This window comes from Mesoplodon densirostris, chromosome 19 (assembly GCF_025265405.1).
Source record: "Mesoplodon densirostris isolate mMesDen1 chromosome 19, mMesDen1 primary haplotype, whole genome shotgun sequence".
NCBI classification, from domain to species: Eukaryota; Metazoa; Chordata; class Mammalia; order Artiodactyla; family Ziphiidae; genus Mesoplodon; species Mesoplodon densirostris.
The window spans coordinates 29,907,328-29,928,940 of record NC_082679.1 but is presented as its reverse complement, the minus strand read 5'-3'; the positions used below and the strand labels follow the sequence as shown (position 1 = coordinate 29,928,940).

The 21,613-nt window shown below is 38.0% G+C and overlaps 1 protein-coding gene across 8 annotated transcripts in view; it reads right to left on the bottom strand.

Moving 5' to 3' along the window:
• PHKB (phosphorylase kinase regulatory subunit beta) overlaps positions 1-21,613 on the bottom strand; it is a 204,830-nt gene that overhangs the window by 31,312 nt on the left and 151,905 nt on the right. For all 8 annotated transcript variants that reach the window (XM_060085615.1, XM_060085609.1, XM_060085613.1 and 5 more), the window contains 10 exons: positions 18,729-18,784; positions 18,122-18,215; positions 12,919-13,002; positions 12,094-12,198; positions 10,862-10,944; positions 10,565-10,655; positions 3,784-3,845; positions 3,537-3,699; positions 2,345-2,426; positions 209-266 (listed from right to left, as the gene is read on the bottom strand). In XM_060085615.1, the coding sequence (XP_059941598.1) occupies positions 209-266; positions 2,345-2,426; positions 3,537-3,699; positions 3,784-3,845; positions 10,565-10,655; positions 10,862-10,944; positions 12,094-12,198; positions 12,919-13,002; positions 18,122-18,215; positions 18,729-18,784 (878 nt within the window). The remainder of the gene's footprint in view (positions 1-208; positions 267-2,344; positions 2,427-3,536; positions 3,700-3,783; positions 3,846-10,564; positions 10,656-10,861; positions 10,945-12,093; positions 12,199-12,918; positions 13,003-18,121; positions 18,216-18,728; positions 18,785-21,613) is intronic.

Genomic DNA, 21,613 nt, shown 5'->3' with positions numbered 1-21,613 from the left:
GACATGTTTTTAATAACTTGGGAGAGCCATGGTAAAATGCAATGTAGGCAGATCCTTAGAAAGTAGGCTGAGTCACAGTGCTGTAACCTTGGAGTTTAAAAGTAAAAACTAGGATGAATAACCACCTTAAAGACTGGTCCATTATCTTTAGGATACTGAATATGAAAACATAAAAATAAAACATAATGACAAGGACGCTAATACGAACCAACATTTTTTGCTGCCAGCTCTTCTATAGACTCTCTCAATGTGATCAGAAACGGTACCTAGACATCAGATAATAGGGCCTTTGTTGAAAAATGCTTTTAATTAAATGCATAACATTTATTCTCCTTAAAAAAAAAACTCTTGAATTTTCATTTTGTTCCATTAGAGTCAATACATCCATCCATTAATGTTCTGAACTACCTGACATATTTAAATATGTAACCCAAATATATAGTGTGAATGTCTCCAGCCCTTTTACTACTTAGTTTGAGTATATGATTTGGAATAAGTACTTTATTTCTTGAAATTCATTGTTTTCTTAATACACAATCTATGTTTTTGATAAATAAAAATGTTATTTTAATTTACTATAGAAAATAAAAAACAGAATATAGCAAATTGAACAAATACTATAGACTGACTATACATAATTCTTCATTTATTTGTTCAAAAAAACTTTATGGTGATTCTGTTATATGCATGATCATATACCAGTGCTCAAAAAAATACCACTGGGTTTCATTCTTTGGGAGCAATTTACATGCGGTCTGGCCTCATGACTGGTTTGTCAGTAAATTAACCATGTGACAGGACAGAGCACAAAAAAGGGTAAACAAGGGTAAAGAACAAGATCTTTATTATTTTATCCTGAACTTATTTTTATAGCTTTATAACAAATTGGATAAAATTATATTCAGATTCTGTAGATGCGTATGATTTTCAATATATAAGGTTTCTAAGATTTAAAACATTTAAAGTCTTTTAAATATCTAAGAAACAGATGAATATTATTCCCAAGTTTATAAAAATGGTTTAAAAAATAATTCTTTCAACACTTTCATTATTAACTATTTTATATAAATTTTGTTTCATTTTAAGCACTATTAAAATAACCATTCTGAATTCTAGGTTCCTAATGAAATGTCTGCTTTTTAATTATCCTATTGTTTTAAAGTATAAATTATGATAAATGTCCTCAATATAACTAGGATCCTGTTTACACTTTGAGTTTCAAGATTAATTAGAAACATGAAGGATTCTGTTTGAAATTTGCTTAGAGTTCTTCTGCCCTAATAATATTAAGTTAAAAAATTAAGGGGCCTCCCTGGTGGCGCAGTGGTTGAGAGTCCGCCTGCCGATGCAGGGGATACGGGTTCGTGCCCCGGTCTGGGAGGATCCCATATGCCGCGGAGCGGCTGGGCCCGTGAGCCATGGCCGCTGGGCCTGCGCATCCGGAGCCTGTGCTCCGCAACAGGAGAGGCCACAACAGTGAGAGGCCCGCATACCGCAAAAAAAAAAAAAAAAAAAAAAAAAAAAAAAATTAAGACTATTCAATTCACTGTATAATACTCAAGACAGTTATCTCTTAGCTACAATGATGCAAAAACTAAGTAGACCTTATTTGAATAAACAATTATGTTTAGTTCACTACCAGAACTATAAGTTTCATTAATTACTTTGCTGTTTAGAATATCAACTCAATTTCTAATTCTAACCAAACAATATGCATCTCTGGACAGAGAACTTCCAGATGAGCTAAAAATTTTGAGTAGCTAGACATTAAATACTTGAAATGTATCCTACATTATTCTGTATTATAAAATGCCAGGAGTAGACCATGATGTAGAATTCAAAGATTCCTTAGAGTAGTGACTCAACATACAAGTGCAGATTTCAGGGATAATTGGGTTTCATCCTTAATGCAGAGTGGACATGAACACTATTAGAATGATGTATTTTTGTAAACAGTCTTGAGAGTACAATTCTACTAAATGCCATGTTCTATTTCAAATGGCTGCTGCAGACCATCAAGGAGCTAATTTTTATAGCTATAATGATTGAATATTGTTCTTGAAAACATACAGAAAGTAAAACTGGAAACAGAAACTGTCAATAAACAACTATGGAGTTATCAGAGGTTAACAGTCACAGGCAGAATCCAGGTTCCAACAGCATTCAGACAATCAGAGAAGGGGGTATGAATTTTCCTTTCAAAAGTTTTTTTTAAAAAAAGGTTTAATAGAGGAGAAAATAACTTGTAACATTTTAGTGGATATTCATTATGCATATTTGATATAAGTTCAAAAATAGAGAGGTCTTTTTATTTAAAAATGTTCTTTTAGACATGTACAATTACCTTCCTTTGTGATGAAGTTTGGCCCTTCTCTTTTGAGCAGTATACCCAGCAGGATGGCTTGGCTAGCCAGACAACTACAGTCCTGAAAATATAAATCACTATGAGTAACTGTAATGAAATGGGTACAAGAATTACCACAGTAGGTAACTAATCATGAAACCACATGATGCAAAGAGGAAATATTCTGTTATGCAATTGAGAAAAGATAAAATGTCATTGATATACTACCAAAAGTAAGATGACATTATACAACTATTTATTTTAGCTATCTTGGAAACAGTGGGTAGGCAAGCTAGCTTCCTGGGGTAGTAGGGTTTAATAATCAAATTTTCCAGGAAACAAGATAAGTAATGAATAGAAAATATGTTGTCGACAAGCATTAATACTGATTCTGCCATTCTCTGAGAGATTTGGCCAAGTCATTTAACCACTCCCTTTTTGACTTTACTTGTTCATAAATGGGAGACCACGTTGCTGTCAACCCACTGTGGAGAGAAGGATGAAAGGAGGGGATGTATGTAGACCACTTATTATATGCATTATGTTTTATGCCTACTATATCATATTCATGCTTATGTCGATCTATAGATAGTATCGGTCAATCACAAGAACTTGTATCTGACAGGTTATATATTTAGCCTACATGCTCAAATTTGTATGGTCTAATAAAATGTCACTGTGTTTATAGCTCTACCATTAGAATTTCATTTCCTTTGATAGGTACTATACCTTATACCCCCCACCCCTCCTCCTTTAAAATGAAAATAACCTCAAGGAAGGTATAATACTAGGTTGCTAACATAATATTCATATGGATGTAGTTATAGGATTCCTTTCCTCGGTAACTGGAGAGACTCAAAGCATTAGACCTAAAAACTGAGACAGGAGAGAAGACCTGGGTTGGGAAAAGGCAACAAAGGGCACTGAAAGAGAAATCTGGAGATCCCAAAGGCAACTATACTTCTTTAATGGGTTACTCAAGACAACACACTCCTTAAGCATCTTTAAGACATCCACACTAATATCAGACCATGAGAACTACCTCTCATTACTGCCTCAGGTACAGAGAGGCATCTACCTCCAGGTTAACTACAACCTTCTCTGGGAGGACAAGAAGAAATATGGTTTGCCCCCGGGAGTTCCTGCTCTGCCAACCTCACTCAGGGCCATGTGGGAATTGCATCTTCCTCACATTCAGTTTTTGAAGAATTTCATGGGTGGGTTTGTTTTTCCATTCAGTAATGGAGACATCTGGCTGCTGTTCTTGTTCAGGAGCATTGGAGGTGCTGCTTTGTCGTTTGACTTTTGAATGTTTGGGAACTTCTAGTTCCTCAAAACTCTTAAATTCTGGAAGCCTAGAATTTAAAAGAAAAAGTTTCAGATTCCCTGCATTCCTAATGTAAACTCAAGAAACACAATAATAACCTAAAAGAACTTACTCTTCTATGCCACTGATTCGTAAGAAGTCAAGTTGTTCTACCACAGCTCCAGATATTAGTGTCTGAAACGTGATTGAGAAAAGGGTCACAGCTCTTAAATTCAGCAAGCTGCAACCTTATGATCTATGTACATACTTTTCTGTAAATACATAATACTTTTTAAAAAGTTTACTGAAAAAATATACATGATTTTTAAGTAACTTCTTAAATGAGCATTCTACAATCAGACAGATTTTCACAGACAACAAAACCCCCTGAAATAGAACATACACATCAAGCTACAAGTTCATGAGTCATAATAAATAGCAGAATCAACATGAGATGAATTGTTTTTTCTTCCCATCCTCTTATTTATTTTTAAGCTCAATTAAAATTCAGTATTTATTAAAATGTTAGAAAATAAAATTTTGAAATAAAAAAACTCATGAAATACCAATGTTGTCTTCAGAAAAGATAATTATGCTTGGATTTTGCTACAGTAATATATTTCAGGGCTATCCAATGATGAGACACTGCCAACCCTCCATTTTTCATGAAGGTGTTGATTATTTACATTCTGGAAACCAATATTTGGTCATTTTATATTCCCTTAGTTCCTGATTATAGCTTGAGCAAACTAAATGAGGCCAAAGTTGAACACAGTTGTTTTCTGTCAGTGGTTCATGGTGAATGTATAAATGAATGATAACCCACAATGATTTTTAGCACTATGTGTCACTTCTAATTATCTGATGAACTGTCAAATAAAAGTGAGAAATGTACTGCCCAGAAAATAAGCCATAAATTATTATTTTAAAAATAAGTTAATTTTTAAGTCTTAAATATATTTCTTTCTCTATTTTCTCACTGTTCATTTCAAATGTGAAGCAACAGGATATAGGGAATGTTGCTCTTGTTGGCTAACCACCCAGAGTTGTGCTGCCTTCTCTTCTAGTGAAAACTCATAAAGTAGCTCATCAACAAATAGCCACTACAAATCGCAGGATGGACATGTTACCAGCAATCGTACTAAAGCCTCCATGCAGAGTTTGAGTGAGAAAGGCCAAACATGCAACTGATATGCTCATTTTTATGTGGCCCAGCCACAGTCAGGGTCTGAGAGCAGTCTGTGCCTGGGCAGAGAGCAGTGCCAAGCACAATGGAAGTCTATAGAGTGATATTTCCTAGGATGCAGGCTTACACCTACACATACTGCTCTCTAATTAACTAATCTGTTAGACGAATATTTACTGGACACCGATATATGCCAAGCACTACGCTAGGTATTGAGGATATAGCATGAACAAAATTAAGTAGACAATAAACAAACAAAAACCTAAGTATGTAGAAAATATGAACAGACCAATCACAAGCACTGATATTGAAACTGTAATTAAAAATCTTCCAACAGGGCTTCCCTGGTGGCGCAGTGGTTGAGAGCGGCCTGCCGATGCAGGGGACACGGGTTCGTGCCCCGGTCCAGGAGGATCCCACACACCGCAGAGTGGCTGGGTCCGTGAGCCATGGCTGCTGGGCCTGCGCGTGCAGAGCCTGTGCTCCACGACGGGAGAGGCCACAACAGTGAGAGGCCCACGTACCACAAAAAAAAAAAAAAAAAAAAAAAAAATCTTCCAACAAACAAAAGCCCAGGACCAGATGGTTCCATAAGCAAATTCTGTCAAACATTTAGAGAAGAGCTAACACCTATCCTGCTCAAACTCTTCCAAAATATAGCAGAGGGAGGAATACTCCCAAACTCATTCTATGAGGCCACCATCACCCTGATACCAAAACCAGACAAAGATGTCACAAAGAAAGAAAACTACAGGCCAATATCACTGATGAACATAGATGCAAAAATCCTCAACAAAATACTAGCAAACAGAATCCCAAAGCACACTAAAAGGATCATACATCATAATCAAGTGGGGTTTATCCCAGGAATGCAAGGATTATTCAATATAGGCAAATCAATCAATGGGATACACCTTATGAAAAAATTGAAGGAGAAAAACCATATGATCATCTCAATAGATGCAGAGAAAGTTTTTGACAAAATTCAACACCCATTTATGACAAAAACCCTACAGAAAGTAGGCACAGAGGGAACTTTCCTCAACATAATAAAGGCCATATATGACAAACCCACAGCCAACATCATCCTCAATGGTGAAAAACTGAAACCATTTCCTCTAAGATCAGGAACAAGACAAGGTTGCCCACTCTCACCACTATTATTCAACACAGTTTTGGAAGTTTTAGCCACAGCAATCAGAGAAGAAAAAGAAATAAAGGGAATCCAAATTGGAAAAGAAGAAGTAAAGCTGTCACTCTTTGCAGATGACATGATACTATACACAGAGAATCCTAAAGATGCTACCAGAAAACTACTAGAGCCAATCAAAAAATTTGGTAAAGTACCAGGATACAAAACTAATGCACAGAAATCTCTTGCATTCCTATACACTAATGATGAAAAATCTGAAAGTGAAATTAAGAAAACACTCCCATTTACCACTGCAACAAAAAGAATAAATTATCTAGGAATAAACCTACCTAAGGAGACAAAAGACCTGTATAAAGAAAATTATAAGACACTGATGAAAGAAATTAAAGATGATATGGAGATGTATACCATGTTCTTGGATTGGAAGAATCAATATTGTGAAAATGACTCCACTACCCAAAGCAATCTACAGATTCAATGCAATCCCTATCAAACTACCACTGGCACTTTTCACAGAAATAGAACAAAAAATTTCACAATTTGTATGGAAACACCAAAGACCCTGAATAGCCAAAGCAATCTTGGGAAAGAAAAACGGAGCTGGAGGAATCAGGCTCCCTGACTTCAGACTATACTACAAAGCTACAGTAATCAAGACAGTATGGTACTGGCACAAAAACAGAAAGATAGATCAATGGAACAGGATAGAAAGCCCAGAGATAAACCCACGCACATATGATCACCTTATCTTTGATAAAGGAGGCAAGAATATACAGTGGAGAAAAGACTGTCTCTTCAATAAGTGGTTCTGGGAAAACTGGACAGCTACATGTAAAAGTATGAGATTAGAACATTCCCTAACACCATACAGAAAAATAAACTCAAAATGGATTAAAGACCTAAATGTAAGGCCAGACACTATCAAACTTTTAGAGGAAAACATAGGCAGAACACTCTGTGACATAAATCACAGCAAGATCCTTTTGACCCACCTCCTAGAGAAATGGAAAGAAAAAGAAAAATAAACAGATGGGACCTAATGAAATTTCAAAGCTTTTGCACAGCAAAGGAAACCAAAAACAAGACGAAAAGACAACCCTCAGATTGGGATAAAATATTTGCAAATGAAGCAACTGACAAAGGATTAATCTCCAACATTTATAAGCAGCTCATGCAGCTCAATAACAAAAAAACAAACAACCCAATCCAAAAATGAGCAGAAGACCTAAACAGACATTTCTCCAAAGAAGATATACAGACTGACAACAAACACATGAAAGAATGCTCAACATCATTAATCATTAGAGAAATGCAAATCAAAACTACAATGAGATATCATCTCACACCAGTCAGAATGGCCATCATCAAAAAATCTAGAAACAATAAATGCTGGAGAGGGTGTGGAGAAAAGGGAACCCTCTTGCACTGCTGGTGGGAATGTGAATTGGTACAGCCACTATGCAGAACAGTATGGAGGTTCCTTAAAAAACTACAAATAGAACTACCATATGACCCAGCAATCCCACTACTAGGCATATACCCTGAGAAAACCATAATTCAAAAAGAGACATGTACCAAAATATTCATTGCAGCTCTACTTACAATAGCCAGGAGATGGAAACAACCTAAGTGTCCATCATCAGATGACTGGATAAAGAAGATGTGGCACATATATACAATGGACTATTACTCAGCCATAAAAATAAAAGAAATTGAGTTATTTGTAGTGCGGTGGATGGACCTATAGTCTGTCATACAGAGTGAAGTAAGTCAGAGAGAGAAAGACAAATACCATATGCTAACACATATATATGGAATCTAAGAAAAAAAATATCATGAAGAACCTAGGGGTAAGACAGGAATAAAACACAGACCTACTAGAGAATGGACTTGAGGATATGGGGAGGGGGAAGGGTAAGCTGTAACAAAGTGAGAGAGTGGCATGGACATATATACACTACCAAATGTAAAATAGATAGCTAGTGGGAAGCAGCCGCATAGCACAGGGAGATCAGCTTGGTGCTTTGTGACCACCTAGAGGGGTGGGATAGGGAGGGTGCGAGGGAGGGAGATGCAAGAGGGAAGAGATATGGGAACATAGGTATATGTATAACTGATTCACTTTGTTATAAAGCAGAAACTAACACACCATTGTAAAGCAATTATACTCCAATAAAAATGTAAAAAAAAAGATTAAACAATGGATTAAGTGAAAGACTCATAAATGAGCCGATTAAAAATTGGAGAGCTGTCATTTATGTTCAAGATGTAGATATAAACAAAGACTTCACTGCTTAGTGATGGGAAGCCATTATCCATTGCTCTGACTTTCAAAGTGCAGTGTTGCACGAACTCGTGGTGCAGCATCTGTGCTGTCAGAATTAAGCCACTTGTGCTGTCTACGTGAAAATAATCTGTGCTGTTGTAAGTATCCTGGACAATTTGATAATGTACTATTTTATTGTCTTCTGAATCTGCATCGGTAGAGGGAGACAACTTGTGAAACAGCTGTCCCAATGAGAGATGTTTCTGATAATATACAGCACAGTGCCAAATCCCTGGCTCACCTCCCTAACCCTGCTCTCAGGACATGGAAGCAAAATGTATGCCCTTCAAGCAGAAGGCTAGATGTTTATTTTCTGGGGAAACTGAAGAGCAGAGGAGAAAAAAATCTCCAGATATTGGCACCTGGGTTTTCCCCAGCAAAAAGGGCCTTTGGGGCTTCCCTGGTGGCGCAGTGGCTGAGCGGCCGCCTGCCGATGCAGGGGACGCGGGTTCATGCCCCGGTCCGGGAGGATCCCACATGCCGCGGAGCATCTGGGCCCGTGAGCCATGGCCGCTGAGCCTGCGCGTCCGGAGCCTGTGCTCCGCAATGGGAGAGGCCACCACAGTGAGAGGCCCGCGTACCGCAAAAAAAAAAAAAAAAAAAAAAAAAAAAAGGGCCTTTGCCACCAGACTACAAGTAAATTCATCATGACAACGATCCTTGTCCCCAAACACACAGCTTCCAATGAACTTTTTATTCTTTCACTCTTAAAAATGAAAGGATAGCTAAAGATTACCAGACATCTGACAAATGTCTCCAACATGAAAGACTGAGCCCCCCAAAACAGAGAAAAAAAACCTGAAAGAGATAATGTAGAAAGGAAAAATTTCCAAAGCTCTCTAGTTAATGTTCTCAGAAGGATAAGACAAAATATAATACCCAGGAAAAAAGGACAAGATACTATGACAGGGAAAATTAAAAACATGATAGCCAAAACACAAAACTCAACAGAGGAGCTACATGATAAATAACAAAGAAATTGCCCCACGAAGCATTACAAAAAGACAAAACAATAAAAAATACGGGGAAAAGATAAAAACTTAGGTAAAAATCAATCAAGTATGCAAAATATTAGGTTGGCCAAAAAGTTCGTTTCTGTAATATCTTATGGAAAAACCCGAATGAACTTTTTGGCCAAGCCAATACAAGCACCAGTGAATGATTATGTAAACATGCCATTTACCACATTACATACACAGGTCCCTCTTTATAAATTTTCCTCTTTCTTACTCAATATTGAGTATCTACTACATAAAAGACTATGGAATGATCACAACTTTTTAAAGGAAATAAGTCGATAATGGACTACAATTTGAATAGTTTATGTTAAAGGTCATAAAAGGATATTAAAAAAGAAAAGTATCATTTCTGGTCTGAGTGATTCTGCAGAACTGGTCTTTAAAGTTTGGTAAGACTTCAAAGCCCAGTGATGTTGAAAGCAGGGAAGCTACTCCAGGCAGAGGAAATGGAGTGAACAGAAAGGGGCAGAACCTCACAAGGTTGAGAACACAGTAAGTAATCTGTATTGGCTGAAGCAGAAAGAATGTTTAGTAGGAGATAACTGTGGACAGAGAGGCTGCTATGGTTATAGGGAACCACAAAGGGCTTCTGTTATTTAGGAGCTATGAAAATAATGCTGTAAAATTCTGAACGGAACAAGGATTATGTCCAGGTTGGACGTCACTGTGTGGTAGGGAACAGAGCACTGGACCAGGGAGTCAAAGAACCTGAGGTCATACAGCAGGTCACTTCACCACTCTGGACTCCAGCTTCCTCAAATGCAAAACTGAGGTCAGAGATGATCTCTTAAAGTCTGAAATTCTGGTGGGAAACCACTGCAATCGCTCAAGCATCAGATTGGAGGGATCAGATAAATGGGGTGATGACAATAGGAACGGGAAGGTAGACAGGGAATAAAACCTTCAGACATGGCTTCCCTGGTGGCGCAGTGGTTGAGAGTCCGCCTGCCGATGCAGGGGACGCGGGTTCGTGCCCCGGTCCAGGAGGATCCCGCGTGCCGCGGAGTGGCTGGGCCTGTGAGCCACGGCCGCTGAGCCTGCGCATCCGGAGCCTGTGCTCCGCAACGGGAGGGGCCACAACAGTGAGAGGCCCACATACCGCAAACAAACAAACAAACAAACAAAAAAAACCTTCAGACAAAAACCTTCCACAGAATATAATTAAGAAACATAGCTGTATCTGTGGATTAATTGTGCTGGAAACAGAAACACTGAAATTCAGAAGACTACCTGTAGACGATCAACATGAACTTTGACTCCTCCAACCACTCCGTTCTTAAAAGCTGCCAGCATATCTAATATGGGATTGAATCGGCTACCTCTGAAAAATATAAACAGATAAACAAAATGTGCATATGAACAACAGAATGAGAAATTAATAATCTAGTACTAAGTACCCTTTACATACGCAAAACACTCTGTCACAGGCTGAGATGGATATAAAAATACAAGGAGGCCCTGCTTCCAAAGGATTCACAGTGTTAATGGTGATGAGATGCATGCACCTCAACTCTTTCATCCACCTACCTTATATTGTCTTCCCGGATGAGAACAAGGAAAAGTGGATGTCCATGCATTTTCCAGTATTGCTTAATAAACTGTAGTGCATTCTATTAAAACATAAGAATGAGGCAGGATGTAATGGTGCAGTATCTGAGCTGATCAGGATGCTTAACCATTAGTGGCAAAGAACCAACAAAACTCTTCTATATCAAGATAATTCACAATCAAACCCTGGATAAGATAGACTACTTAGGGGTAGAAATGTTCTAATACATACAAGTTAAGCTAGAAACCATTTTGATTTTAAATTTCGTTCTTAAAAATAGTCAGATCACACATGTTTTAAGGCTGCACCCCCCCCCCCTTTTTTTGAGGCCTAATAAATACAGTTCGAGAATGGTCCCAGGAAAGGAAAATCAACCCAGAAGATTAATTCTCACTCCACGTTACTGTAGATTTATATTACAGCCGGTAGAAGAGATTGGGGTGAATCTATACAGACCATTGGAAACATGAAGAGTTCCTTACTTGACTCAGTTTCTATTATCATTATCATCATCATCATTATCATCATCCCATCAAAGACATACATAACACTTCACTACGTGCCAGGCACTAGGCTGAGGGCTTTGCATATATGAACTCGTAATCCTCAGGACAGCCCTATTCAGTTATACAGATAAGAAAACAGGGACACAGAGAAGTTAACTAAGTTGCCCAAGATCACAGAGCTGGTAAACAGTAGAGTCAAGATTTTAACAAATGAAATCTGGCTCCAGACTTCATGCTCTGGGCCATGACCCTAAGCTTTTCTACTCTGCAAATGAAAAAGGGAGTGGAGGAGATTTTAACTGAGTGGGTATAATGAGTTAGGTGAGGTTTTACTTGAAATTCTTCATAAATAAAATCATTTTGGTAACTCAACTTTTGTTCAAAAAGGGATAAACTTACTGTCGTATGAACATGGTTTCCAAAACAGTTCCCCCTCTGCTTTTACAACTACAGTATATATCCTTTCGTTCCATTTGTAGAAGGTAGACAAGTCATACAACTTTATATAAAACAGAATACATCTATTATTCTAATGCTGCAAGTAATTTAACTCCCCAAAGCTATGCAGATGTTGTTTTACTTTCATATTTGATACTGTATTAACCCAGTATCATAGACCCAGGAGCACTTAATTTAACAACATATGATAGAAATCACTAGAAACAAAGTCATCCCATTTCAATTAAAAGGTGTTCTGAAGCTACCTTTATGTCATCTATCAGCAGTAAAACATCTTGAGACATGTAGAAATCACTTAGGTCAAAGATGATAGGGTAACAAACCACAGTCTTTCCTAGAATGCGATAAATCTGTAAGGGATAAATTAAAAAAAATAAATAAAAAGAAATAAATAAAACAGACCAAAGGCAAATGTACAGTACTATAAGTCCTAATAAAAATTAAAACTGATGTTTAAATCTGAATAAGCAAACAAAATAATCTTATAAAATCTACATAATATTAAGAAGGTACAGCTTCTTGACTGACTCAGTATGCTAATAAAGTAGTCCACCTCTACTATAAGGGAAAAAGCCTCCGTTTGAGTAAATACTACTATAATCAGGTATCTTAGAAGGCTCAGAAACAATAGAGCAGTGAGATGCTTATCTATTTTTAGAAGAGTTTGTGGTATCACACAAAACTAATTATTATTATTATTATTATTTTTTTTTATTTTGCGGTACGCGGGCCTCTCACTGTTGTGGCCTCTGCCATTGCGAAGCACAGGCTCCGGATGCGCAGGCTCAGTGGCCATGGCTCACGGGCCTAGCCACTCCGCGGCATGTGGGATCTTCCTGGACCAGGACACGAACTCATGTCCCCTGCATCGGCAGGCGGACTCTCAACCACTGTGCCACCAGGGAAGCCCCAAAACTGATTATTGATATTTACTTGTAAAAAATAATAATTCAGATAATTAGCCCAAGTATATGATGAAATGTGAGAATGGATGCATAGCAGGTCAAACATCATTCCCGTCTGTGGTATTACAATCTGAACACTGCTCTACAAGGAAATTTCATGAGTACCTTTGATGTACCAAGGCAGCCAATGGGCCTATCTGGCCTTCCGCAGAGTCCTAATTTTTCATTGATTCCCAGATGGAAATAAGCCTGTAAGACACAAATGTGTAAATCAGAGCCAGACAAAAATTCATGCTTTTCCTTTTTTGCCCCCTTTTCCCCCCTCGACTAATGCCTTGCTAATTTCTGATTTCTCCAGAGAAAAAGAGGCCAGGGAAACTTTATTCAATGGACTTGTAGGAAAACAAGCCAGCTAATGACGTCAACTTAGATTTTGGGGCACTGGGAGATTTGAGAGCAAAAGTTTTGCAGATCCATTTAGCAACATTCTAAAATTTGACATTGTTCTTACACTGTCATGTCATGAATTTATATCTTGCATGGTTCTATCTGATTCATACAAGCACACAGAAACAGATGCTTCCTCTGTGATAAAAATTTTGGCTCTTTAAAGTTTTAAAAAACAGGGCCACATAACTTCTACCAGATTCCCACCTTCAAGTATTTCCCACCAACATGGAATGTCTTTACTGATTTTTCCAATTATATGAATTTTATGAAAAATTTAATACATATGCTACAAGTGAATGGTCCTGTTACTCTCGTAACCCCTTAGGCAACAACTATTTCACTTTGGTGTGTGTTAAAAGGAGTGTAATTTATTGTGTGATCCCTAAGAAACACCAGAAGCATAAGACAGGGTTATAGATTTTTAACAGTGCATAGATAAATACCCATATCACATACACACATATATGTATATATATTTACATAAATGGGTTCATATACTATATAATCTGGTGTTCCATTTTTTAAAATTTAATATTGTTTTTCTACAAAGTAAAAACAGATAAACTTGGAATGAACTAGGGGTTAATCAGTGCTAGAGCCAAGCTCTTAATCCAATCAAGAAGTCTCCTTACCCTATTTAACATGGATCCCCTGATGAAGGTAGCTCCCAATTTTTTGTTATTTCAAAACTAATTCTGTAACCAACTTTGGACAGTATACTATTACTTCTGCAGGATAATTTCTTAGACTTGATGGATCAAAGAGAATATACATTCTCTTTCAAACATACTGCCAGGTTGGTCACCCTCCAGAAATAATGGACCAATTACTTCGACACTAAATGTGCATAGGCCATTTTTGTCATTCTCTTGAGTCACAATGACATTTCATTTTAGTTTTAAACAACTGTATTCAAATATTTTGTGGTGGGCCACTTTCCCATATATTTAATAGCTATTTGTATGTTCTATGCACTTTTTCCTTTTTTCCCCTGTCTACTGGGCATTTGTCATTCTTTTTCATTTGTAAAAGATCTTGGTATGTTAAGAATATTGCCGTTTTATCAAATATTTTACTCAATTTGCTCATCTTCAATGTTGTTACGAAATGTGAGGATGACTGCATAGCAGTTCAAACATCACTTCAGCATTTGGTATTTCAATGTAAACATTTTTCTGCTAGGAAATTTCACAAGCACCTTTGATGTGCCAGGTTGTTTATGCTACCTTCAATTATATTTAGTTAAATCTGTCAATCATTTTCTTTTTTTTTTTTTTTTGTGGTACGCGGGCCTCTCACTGTTGTGGCCTCTCCTGTTGCGGAGCACAGGCTCCGGACGCGCAGGCTCAGCGGCCATGGCTCACGAGCCCAGCCGCTCCGCGGCATGTGGGATCTTCCCGGACCGGGGCATGAACCCGTGTTCCCTGCATCGGCAGGCGCACTCTCAACCACTGCGCCACCAGGGAAGCCCATGTCTATCACTTTCTTAATCTCTTTTTGCCACTAGTGTTACTCTAAGAATGGACTTCTCCTCACAACAGTTGTAAACTGTTCTCCTGTTTTTTTTTTTTTAGTGATTTTATATCTAAATCATTCAAAAGATATTTAAATCTTTAACCTGTCTGGAATTTATTTTTGTATCTGATGAGAGGTAGAAATCTAACCTAATGGAAAATCAAACCAACTGTCTCTACACAATCTACTGATTATCATTTGAACTGATTTCAAATATCAGCCTCAATGTATACAAAATTAATGTCATCACCAGAGCTCTCTGTTCATTCTGCCATGGTGCACACATGTGTGTCAGAGTTAGCTCTGTCTCCTTCTCCTTCTGCATTGAATGTTCCTAGAAAATAGCGCCCCCTGAGTTGGTACTGTGCCTGGCATACAGCTGGTGCTCAGGAAATACTTGATGGATGAATGAGGGAGCAAGTGAATGTCCTCCTGAGCCACATGTGCTGTGCATATTAATTCTGGAACAGCAGTGGTTTTAGACAAAGTCCACTGGCTAGAAAAAGTACTCTGTAAGCATTACATAGCATTGTATAGCTACACTGAAACGACAGTGCACAGCACTAGATGGAGACCACTTTCCCTTAAATTAATATTTATGTCTAAACTACTTTAGATTTCTTCTTTTAGGCAAATGATTATATTAATCAACCATGTACAAGTTAAAATGTACTGATCTAGGTAGATTTAAAGGAAATCTTTAAATACTACTCTATTACAGTAAAAGCATTTTCCTTAACTTTCTGAACCATGGTAGAGAAGGTCTATGACAATTAAGTAATCAGATGCAGAATGCTCCCTGAATTCTAGGGTACAGATAATACCGTCCCTACACTGTACACATTCACACCATTTAATGCACTGAAACAAATAGCAGGGACCAAACCTCCTGGAAGTACAGAAACACTTCATTCTAGATCGGCACTGTAGTCAGATCTCCCATGAGGCAAATCAAACCACAGTTACCACATTATGAAACATTAACCATACACAGTGAAAGCCTTACCCTCAGCTGTCTGCCCTCACACCCTCTTCAGTGGGCTGAAGGAGGGTGCAACTTCTCAGAAGAGAATAAGCAGCCATTGGCATAAGAATATGTGTATTAACTAAGATTTGAGGGAACATTTTCACTTTTAAAAGGTAGACTATAAGAAGCAATGTAGTCGGCAGTATATCTTAGAGGGCGAATCCCAAAATGCAACTAGCTTGAAACACAGAGGCTGTAGCCACAGAGAATTTTCCATCCTGACACGTGCACAGAGAAGCTGGGCTCCTGGTCACAAATCTGTCTTTTTAGCCACAACACACACCCAAATTGTAAATCATGCGTTAATGCCATCTTTAAAACAACAAAGTATAAAATAAGTCAGGACCTGTTATAAGTCTTCACTTTGTAACAGAATGCTTCCTATCACCTCTGTGACTCCTCAGCACCTTGTACTAACATCTATCATAGCACCGATCAAAGTGGATTGTCATTAACTATTTTTTCTGTCATCCCAACAGACCCAGAGGTCACCGACTGAGAACAGGGACAGAGTCATTTTATCTGTGTGCCCCACGCAGTACTCTGCACAGAACAGGTGTTACTGATAAATGAATGAATAAAATGCCACATTCAAGTTATTTGGAGCCATGTTGGTCTCTTAAATCTTGATTGCATGTTGTCTGGTAGAGTACAGATGCTACCAGAAAGAGGCGCTAATATACATTAGGCCTGAAGAAACAGATTCAGGTTAATTTGTTTTGAGAGCATATTTATCAAAGAATAATAACGGTTGTCACCATTCTCTGGAGCTTTCAGTGAGAGACCATAAAAGTGTATCAGCAAATACAGCCTGCACCTGAATGTTAAGTGCACAGTGTTACAACCTTAGATTTTCTGCCCTTCCATATAGCCTCCTCTCCTTGCCTTGTGGATCCTTACTTCCCTCTTGGCCTCATTTAGCCTCTTCTACAATGAAACCTAGCTTTCCATCGTTTACTTCTTTTTTTTTTTTTTTTTTTTGCGGTATGCGGGCCTCTCACTGTTGTGGCCTCCCCCGTTGCGGAGCACAGGCTCCGGACGCGCAGGCTCCGGACGCGCAGGCTCAGCGGCCATGGCTTACGGGCCCAGCCGCTCCGCGGCATATGGGATCCTCCCAGACCGGGGCACGAACCAGTATCCCCTGCATCGGCAGGCGGACTCTCAACCACTTGCGCCACCAGGGAGGCCCATCGTTTACTTCTTAATGTGATTTTAAAGTGTTACCTACTCCAGGGTTCCTTGCATTTTTAGCCATGTCTCTTTAATCGAGGGGGAGAAAAGAGCTCTAATTTGTTAAGGACTTTTGAAGAGCTGGTGCTCTGGGTGACCTAACACCCAGGTTCTGGTTTTGTCGCCAATGCATGAAGTCCAGTCTGATTAGCAACAACTCTGGGGCCTTGCATTTTCACTGCAATGTGCACCTCACTTCTCTGAGCTTTTATTCTTTGTTGTAACATCAAGGTTTTAATCAAAAACATTTTTACCAACTTAACTGACTTAATCTTGATCACTTGAGAGAGACTATTCTAAACATTTCCACCAAACCCTGCGGACTTTGTTCCTGTACTGTTTTTTGTTTTGTTTTTTTTTTGGCCAGGCGGCATACGGGATCTTAGTTCCCGGACCAGGGATCAAACTTGCGCCCCCTGCATTGGAAGTGCAGAGTCCCAACCACTGGACCACCAGGGAAGTCCCGTTCCTGTACTGTTTTTAATGATTACCAAATAAAAACAGTGGTTTAAAAATAATTAGTGGAGATCAACAATTTCCCATCCCTAATGAGCAGTAATATTCCTAAACTCAGGCATATGCTGCAGGGCAGTGCATACAAAAGGCCTCAGAAGTCATCTTTTAATCCAATCCAATATGTATGTAACTGCATCAAAGATAAATTCAGATGTCACTTTATAATCATTTTGAGACCCAGCAAACCAAAGAGGGTAGGAATTACTTCAGACTCCAAATAGTAAGGCAAGAGAAAAAGGGAAGTAGTTATTACCAATAATATTTAGGTGAGAAGATTTCTTTAATAGTTAATAAAAGGGAAAATAAATCAAATGTAAAGGTTAATTTTATACACCACTACTAAAATTAAGGCTGATTTGTTATTTAAGTGGTCAGTCCAGGTTTGTAATAGACTTTCGCAAGGGGCAGAAATCAACAAGACCTATGAATGTAATGCACACACACAATGCAGTTGTGTTTCAGTAACAGTGTCTGATAAAGTGGGTCTCTCAGCTTAATCAGAAAAACTTTGGATCAATAACCCTATCTCAGAATTGGATTTTTAAATATGCTTCTTGACTATAAACTAAGTCTAATCATCATGCTCTAGTACCTACGCAAAGGAGACAGTAAAGAAGCAGAATCACTTACTTTCACAAGCTCCTGCTGGGCCCAGATCTGAATGGGTTCTACCTGTTGAGGAGTTTGAGTCTGAATACCATATGTGTTGAGGAAAACTTGAAGGCTAAAAAACACAGGGAAAAAAAGAGACATTTTCATTAATGCATTTATATGGATGATGGTGAAGGAGGAGGAGAAAAGGGGAAAGACTATGCTAGTTTGGAGCACATTATTCATTTGTTAATGTCAGCAATATGTCATCTGCACTGGAATCCAGAGCCCTCTTGGGTTCTTCACAAAGCATCAGCTGTGAGCTTTGGGGGCTGGCAGAGAGGTAAGCACTAACTTGGGGGATCCCCATAATCTGTTTGCATTAATTTCTCAGAACTACACACCAGGCAACACTGGCACTGGTCACAGACTTTAATTAATATTAACACCAACTAAAACAAAATTATTTTTAAACATGAAAAGGATGTTATTCTGACACTTAAAGTGACATTAGTGACATCCTTGAAACCCTGTGAAGGGGTCTATGAAGTTAATTTCTACCACCACACTCGATATTATAAGCCTAAAGCAATCAATCCCCTTCCCTCCCCCTCAAAAGAACACACCACCCATCTGGATTTCATACCGTTGGCTTTCTGCTACGAGTGCTACATAAACAACCAAATCATTTTCCAGTGGGCCCTGTAATACAGAATAAGGGAGGAGGGAAACATTTTAAAAGATCTGGTCATCATCAACTATAATGAGAATCAAGGACAATATTAACCATCTCTAAGCAGTTCATTAAGATGATGGACACCAGCTGGCTCTAAGCCGTTGCCTCTCTTTCCTTGCTCTCCACTGCCTACTAATCAATTTGATGGTGTAGACAGAGTAATGGAACACCAAGGAATGGAAAGCCATAAATCTCACCACTACTGGAGGGGCTAGCCTGTCAGGGCTATTTTGAATGATGCATAAGAGTAGTTTGGGGACCGAGAGTCATTTTCCGTCATTTAACTATGAAGGGAAGAGTGGGAACTAAAAATAAAAACCTAACTTACGTATTCTCTAAAAAAATGACTGTGAGTTAAAACTGTTCATTTGACATCTTCACCACATAAAGCTATTCCCTTTCTTGTTAGCCAGTTTTCCTTTGGCACCTGATACATCAAAATAGCTTTATTCTAATATATAGCTTCTACGGTAGAGAATGAACTACCCAGTTGACTATATAATTACCACCGTGTTAGTTAAATACAAGCTGTTGGGCTTAATAGTTCTAATCAAACATAGTGTTGGATATTTGCTACTTTTTGTGTGTGTGGAAAAGATTCACTATAGCATGTATTGTGCATAGCTAAAATGAATCCAATTTTGAGCTTCTATATAACTAACACAGAACATTAAGAAGCACCAATAAATTACAGTATTAGGAAGCTCTGAAAATTGTGATCAAATATAATTTCTTCATAGTAATGAATCCAACATTCCCAATAGTATGCTGTAAAACATTTGATTTACTATCAGTCAGTTCCTCTCTATGGTATTCAATATGTCAGTAGAATTTATGTATGATAGAAGGCAAGAAATACCAGAATACATATATCAGCAGTAAATAACATACAAAGGATGGTTCCCAGAATTATCGTGAAAATGCCATTTCAGGCAGTCTTCAATGTGATTTAAATGAATATATAAGGAAAAATATGATGGAACAACCTCACAGAAATAAACAGACATTAAAAATGCTATAAATTCTATTTTTATTTGATAAAGACTTTAAAAGTTGATGTTACTCAAAAGGATGAGAAAAAGTAATTATTCAGAATCTTGTCAAGATTTCTAACAAATGAAAACATTAAGCTTTATTTTTCTTGGATGAAATCTCCCATTCATCAAAAGAAGTAACCCTAGAGTGGGCCATTATCTATAATCTTCAGGGCAATTAGAGTTTTTAACTAAAAAGCAAGTGAATACATACATTAGAATGCAGACGTTATTCCACTAACAATAAATAAGGCAGCTTACAGATCCTAATTGGTAAACTGGTTTCTTCTTTTTGAGTCACAGTCCTGTTTAAGACAATGTTGTTTCTATTTGTATGACAGAGCGCTCAGATCTAAAATGCCCACTACACATGTTGAATCATAGTGAGCATCTGATTAGGGGACTATTCGATGGTTGAAGAACTCTTTCATTTGAAAAGTCAGCATTTAGGAAAGTTCCAGTTCACAAACTATCTACCATAATGAGCTCAGGCCTTTAACCCCAGCCCAAGCGGGACGCTTCACCCCATTTCCACCCACAGAAAGAATTGTGCGTGGCCAGTCCCACCCCAACAATTTTCTTCCTTTCACAGACAAAGTTGGAACTATCTTTTCTCTATTTTCATAATTTTTTTCAAATCACCAAAATTACTGTCTAAACCAATGAAGTCTCTCTGAAAACTGCCTAATAATAATGGATACCTTCTATTTCTGAATGGTATTTTCCTTAATAATATTACAATATTTTCTGCTTTTAGGTTCACAAAGTACACACGCGCGCACACACATACACACACACACACACACACACACACACACATACTCAAGCCCAGTGTGGTACTAGTGCTCTCCATTTTATAAGCATGTATGCACTTATTCATTTGACCAATAGTTAAGACATACAAGAATCCACGCTAGACCCTGATATTACAAGATGAATACAACCCAGTGCCCGTCCTTGAGTTTAGTCTATTGCAATAGATAGATAAGTTTTCAAACGTGTTTATTATCACAGAAAAGCATCCCACTGATATCTTCCGTTGCCAGTACAGATCTACCTAGTTTAAAAAAAATGGCTGAAAGACATTACATTATATGGATGTGCCATAATTTATTCAAGCCATGTTTATTTTATTAACATTTAGGTGGTTTCCAATATTTCAGAGAATCCTGAGGATTCAGAGAACAAAGTGCCAAGTACAGTATTTGAAACATAGTAACAATGAAGGACACTAATATTTCCTGCAGCTGTACTTACAGTTTTCACACCTATCCTAGGGCAGCTGCTTTCTCTTCCTTGTTGAGATTTGCTGTAACATCTATGTTGCACTAGAATGGCTTCCACCATTCTAAGACATTAGGACCATGCACTATCCCATTTTTATGACTAGTTCTTCTCCAAATAATTCCAAACATCTTTTCAAAGAAATCCTCAGATGACTTACCACCTTCCCAGTTTTCTCTCCCTTTATTTCCCAAACACAGACTACCACTATTTCCTTACCTTCCTTGTCTCTGTTAGCTCTGTACTCTGTCATCTATCCTGCTTTGCCTTTGAGATGGAAATCCTTACCCTTTAAGTCCTTGTTCTTCTATTCATCCCACTTCTTTCTTTTTCTCTCTCACCAAACTCATACACTCTGGTATCTTTCATTATCACTTCTAAGCAGGTGATTCCATATCTATATTTCTAGTCTTGAACTTTCTCTTGAGTTCTATCTAGTTCCCACATTTTTAACTGCTTTCTGGACATTTTCTTTTG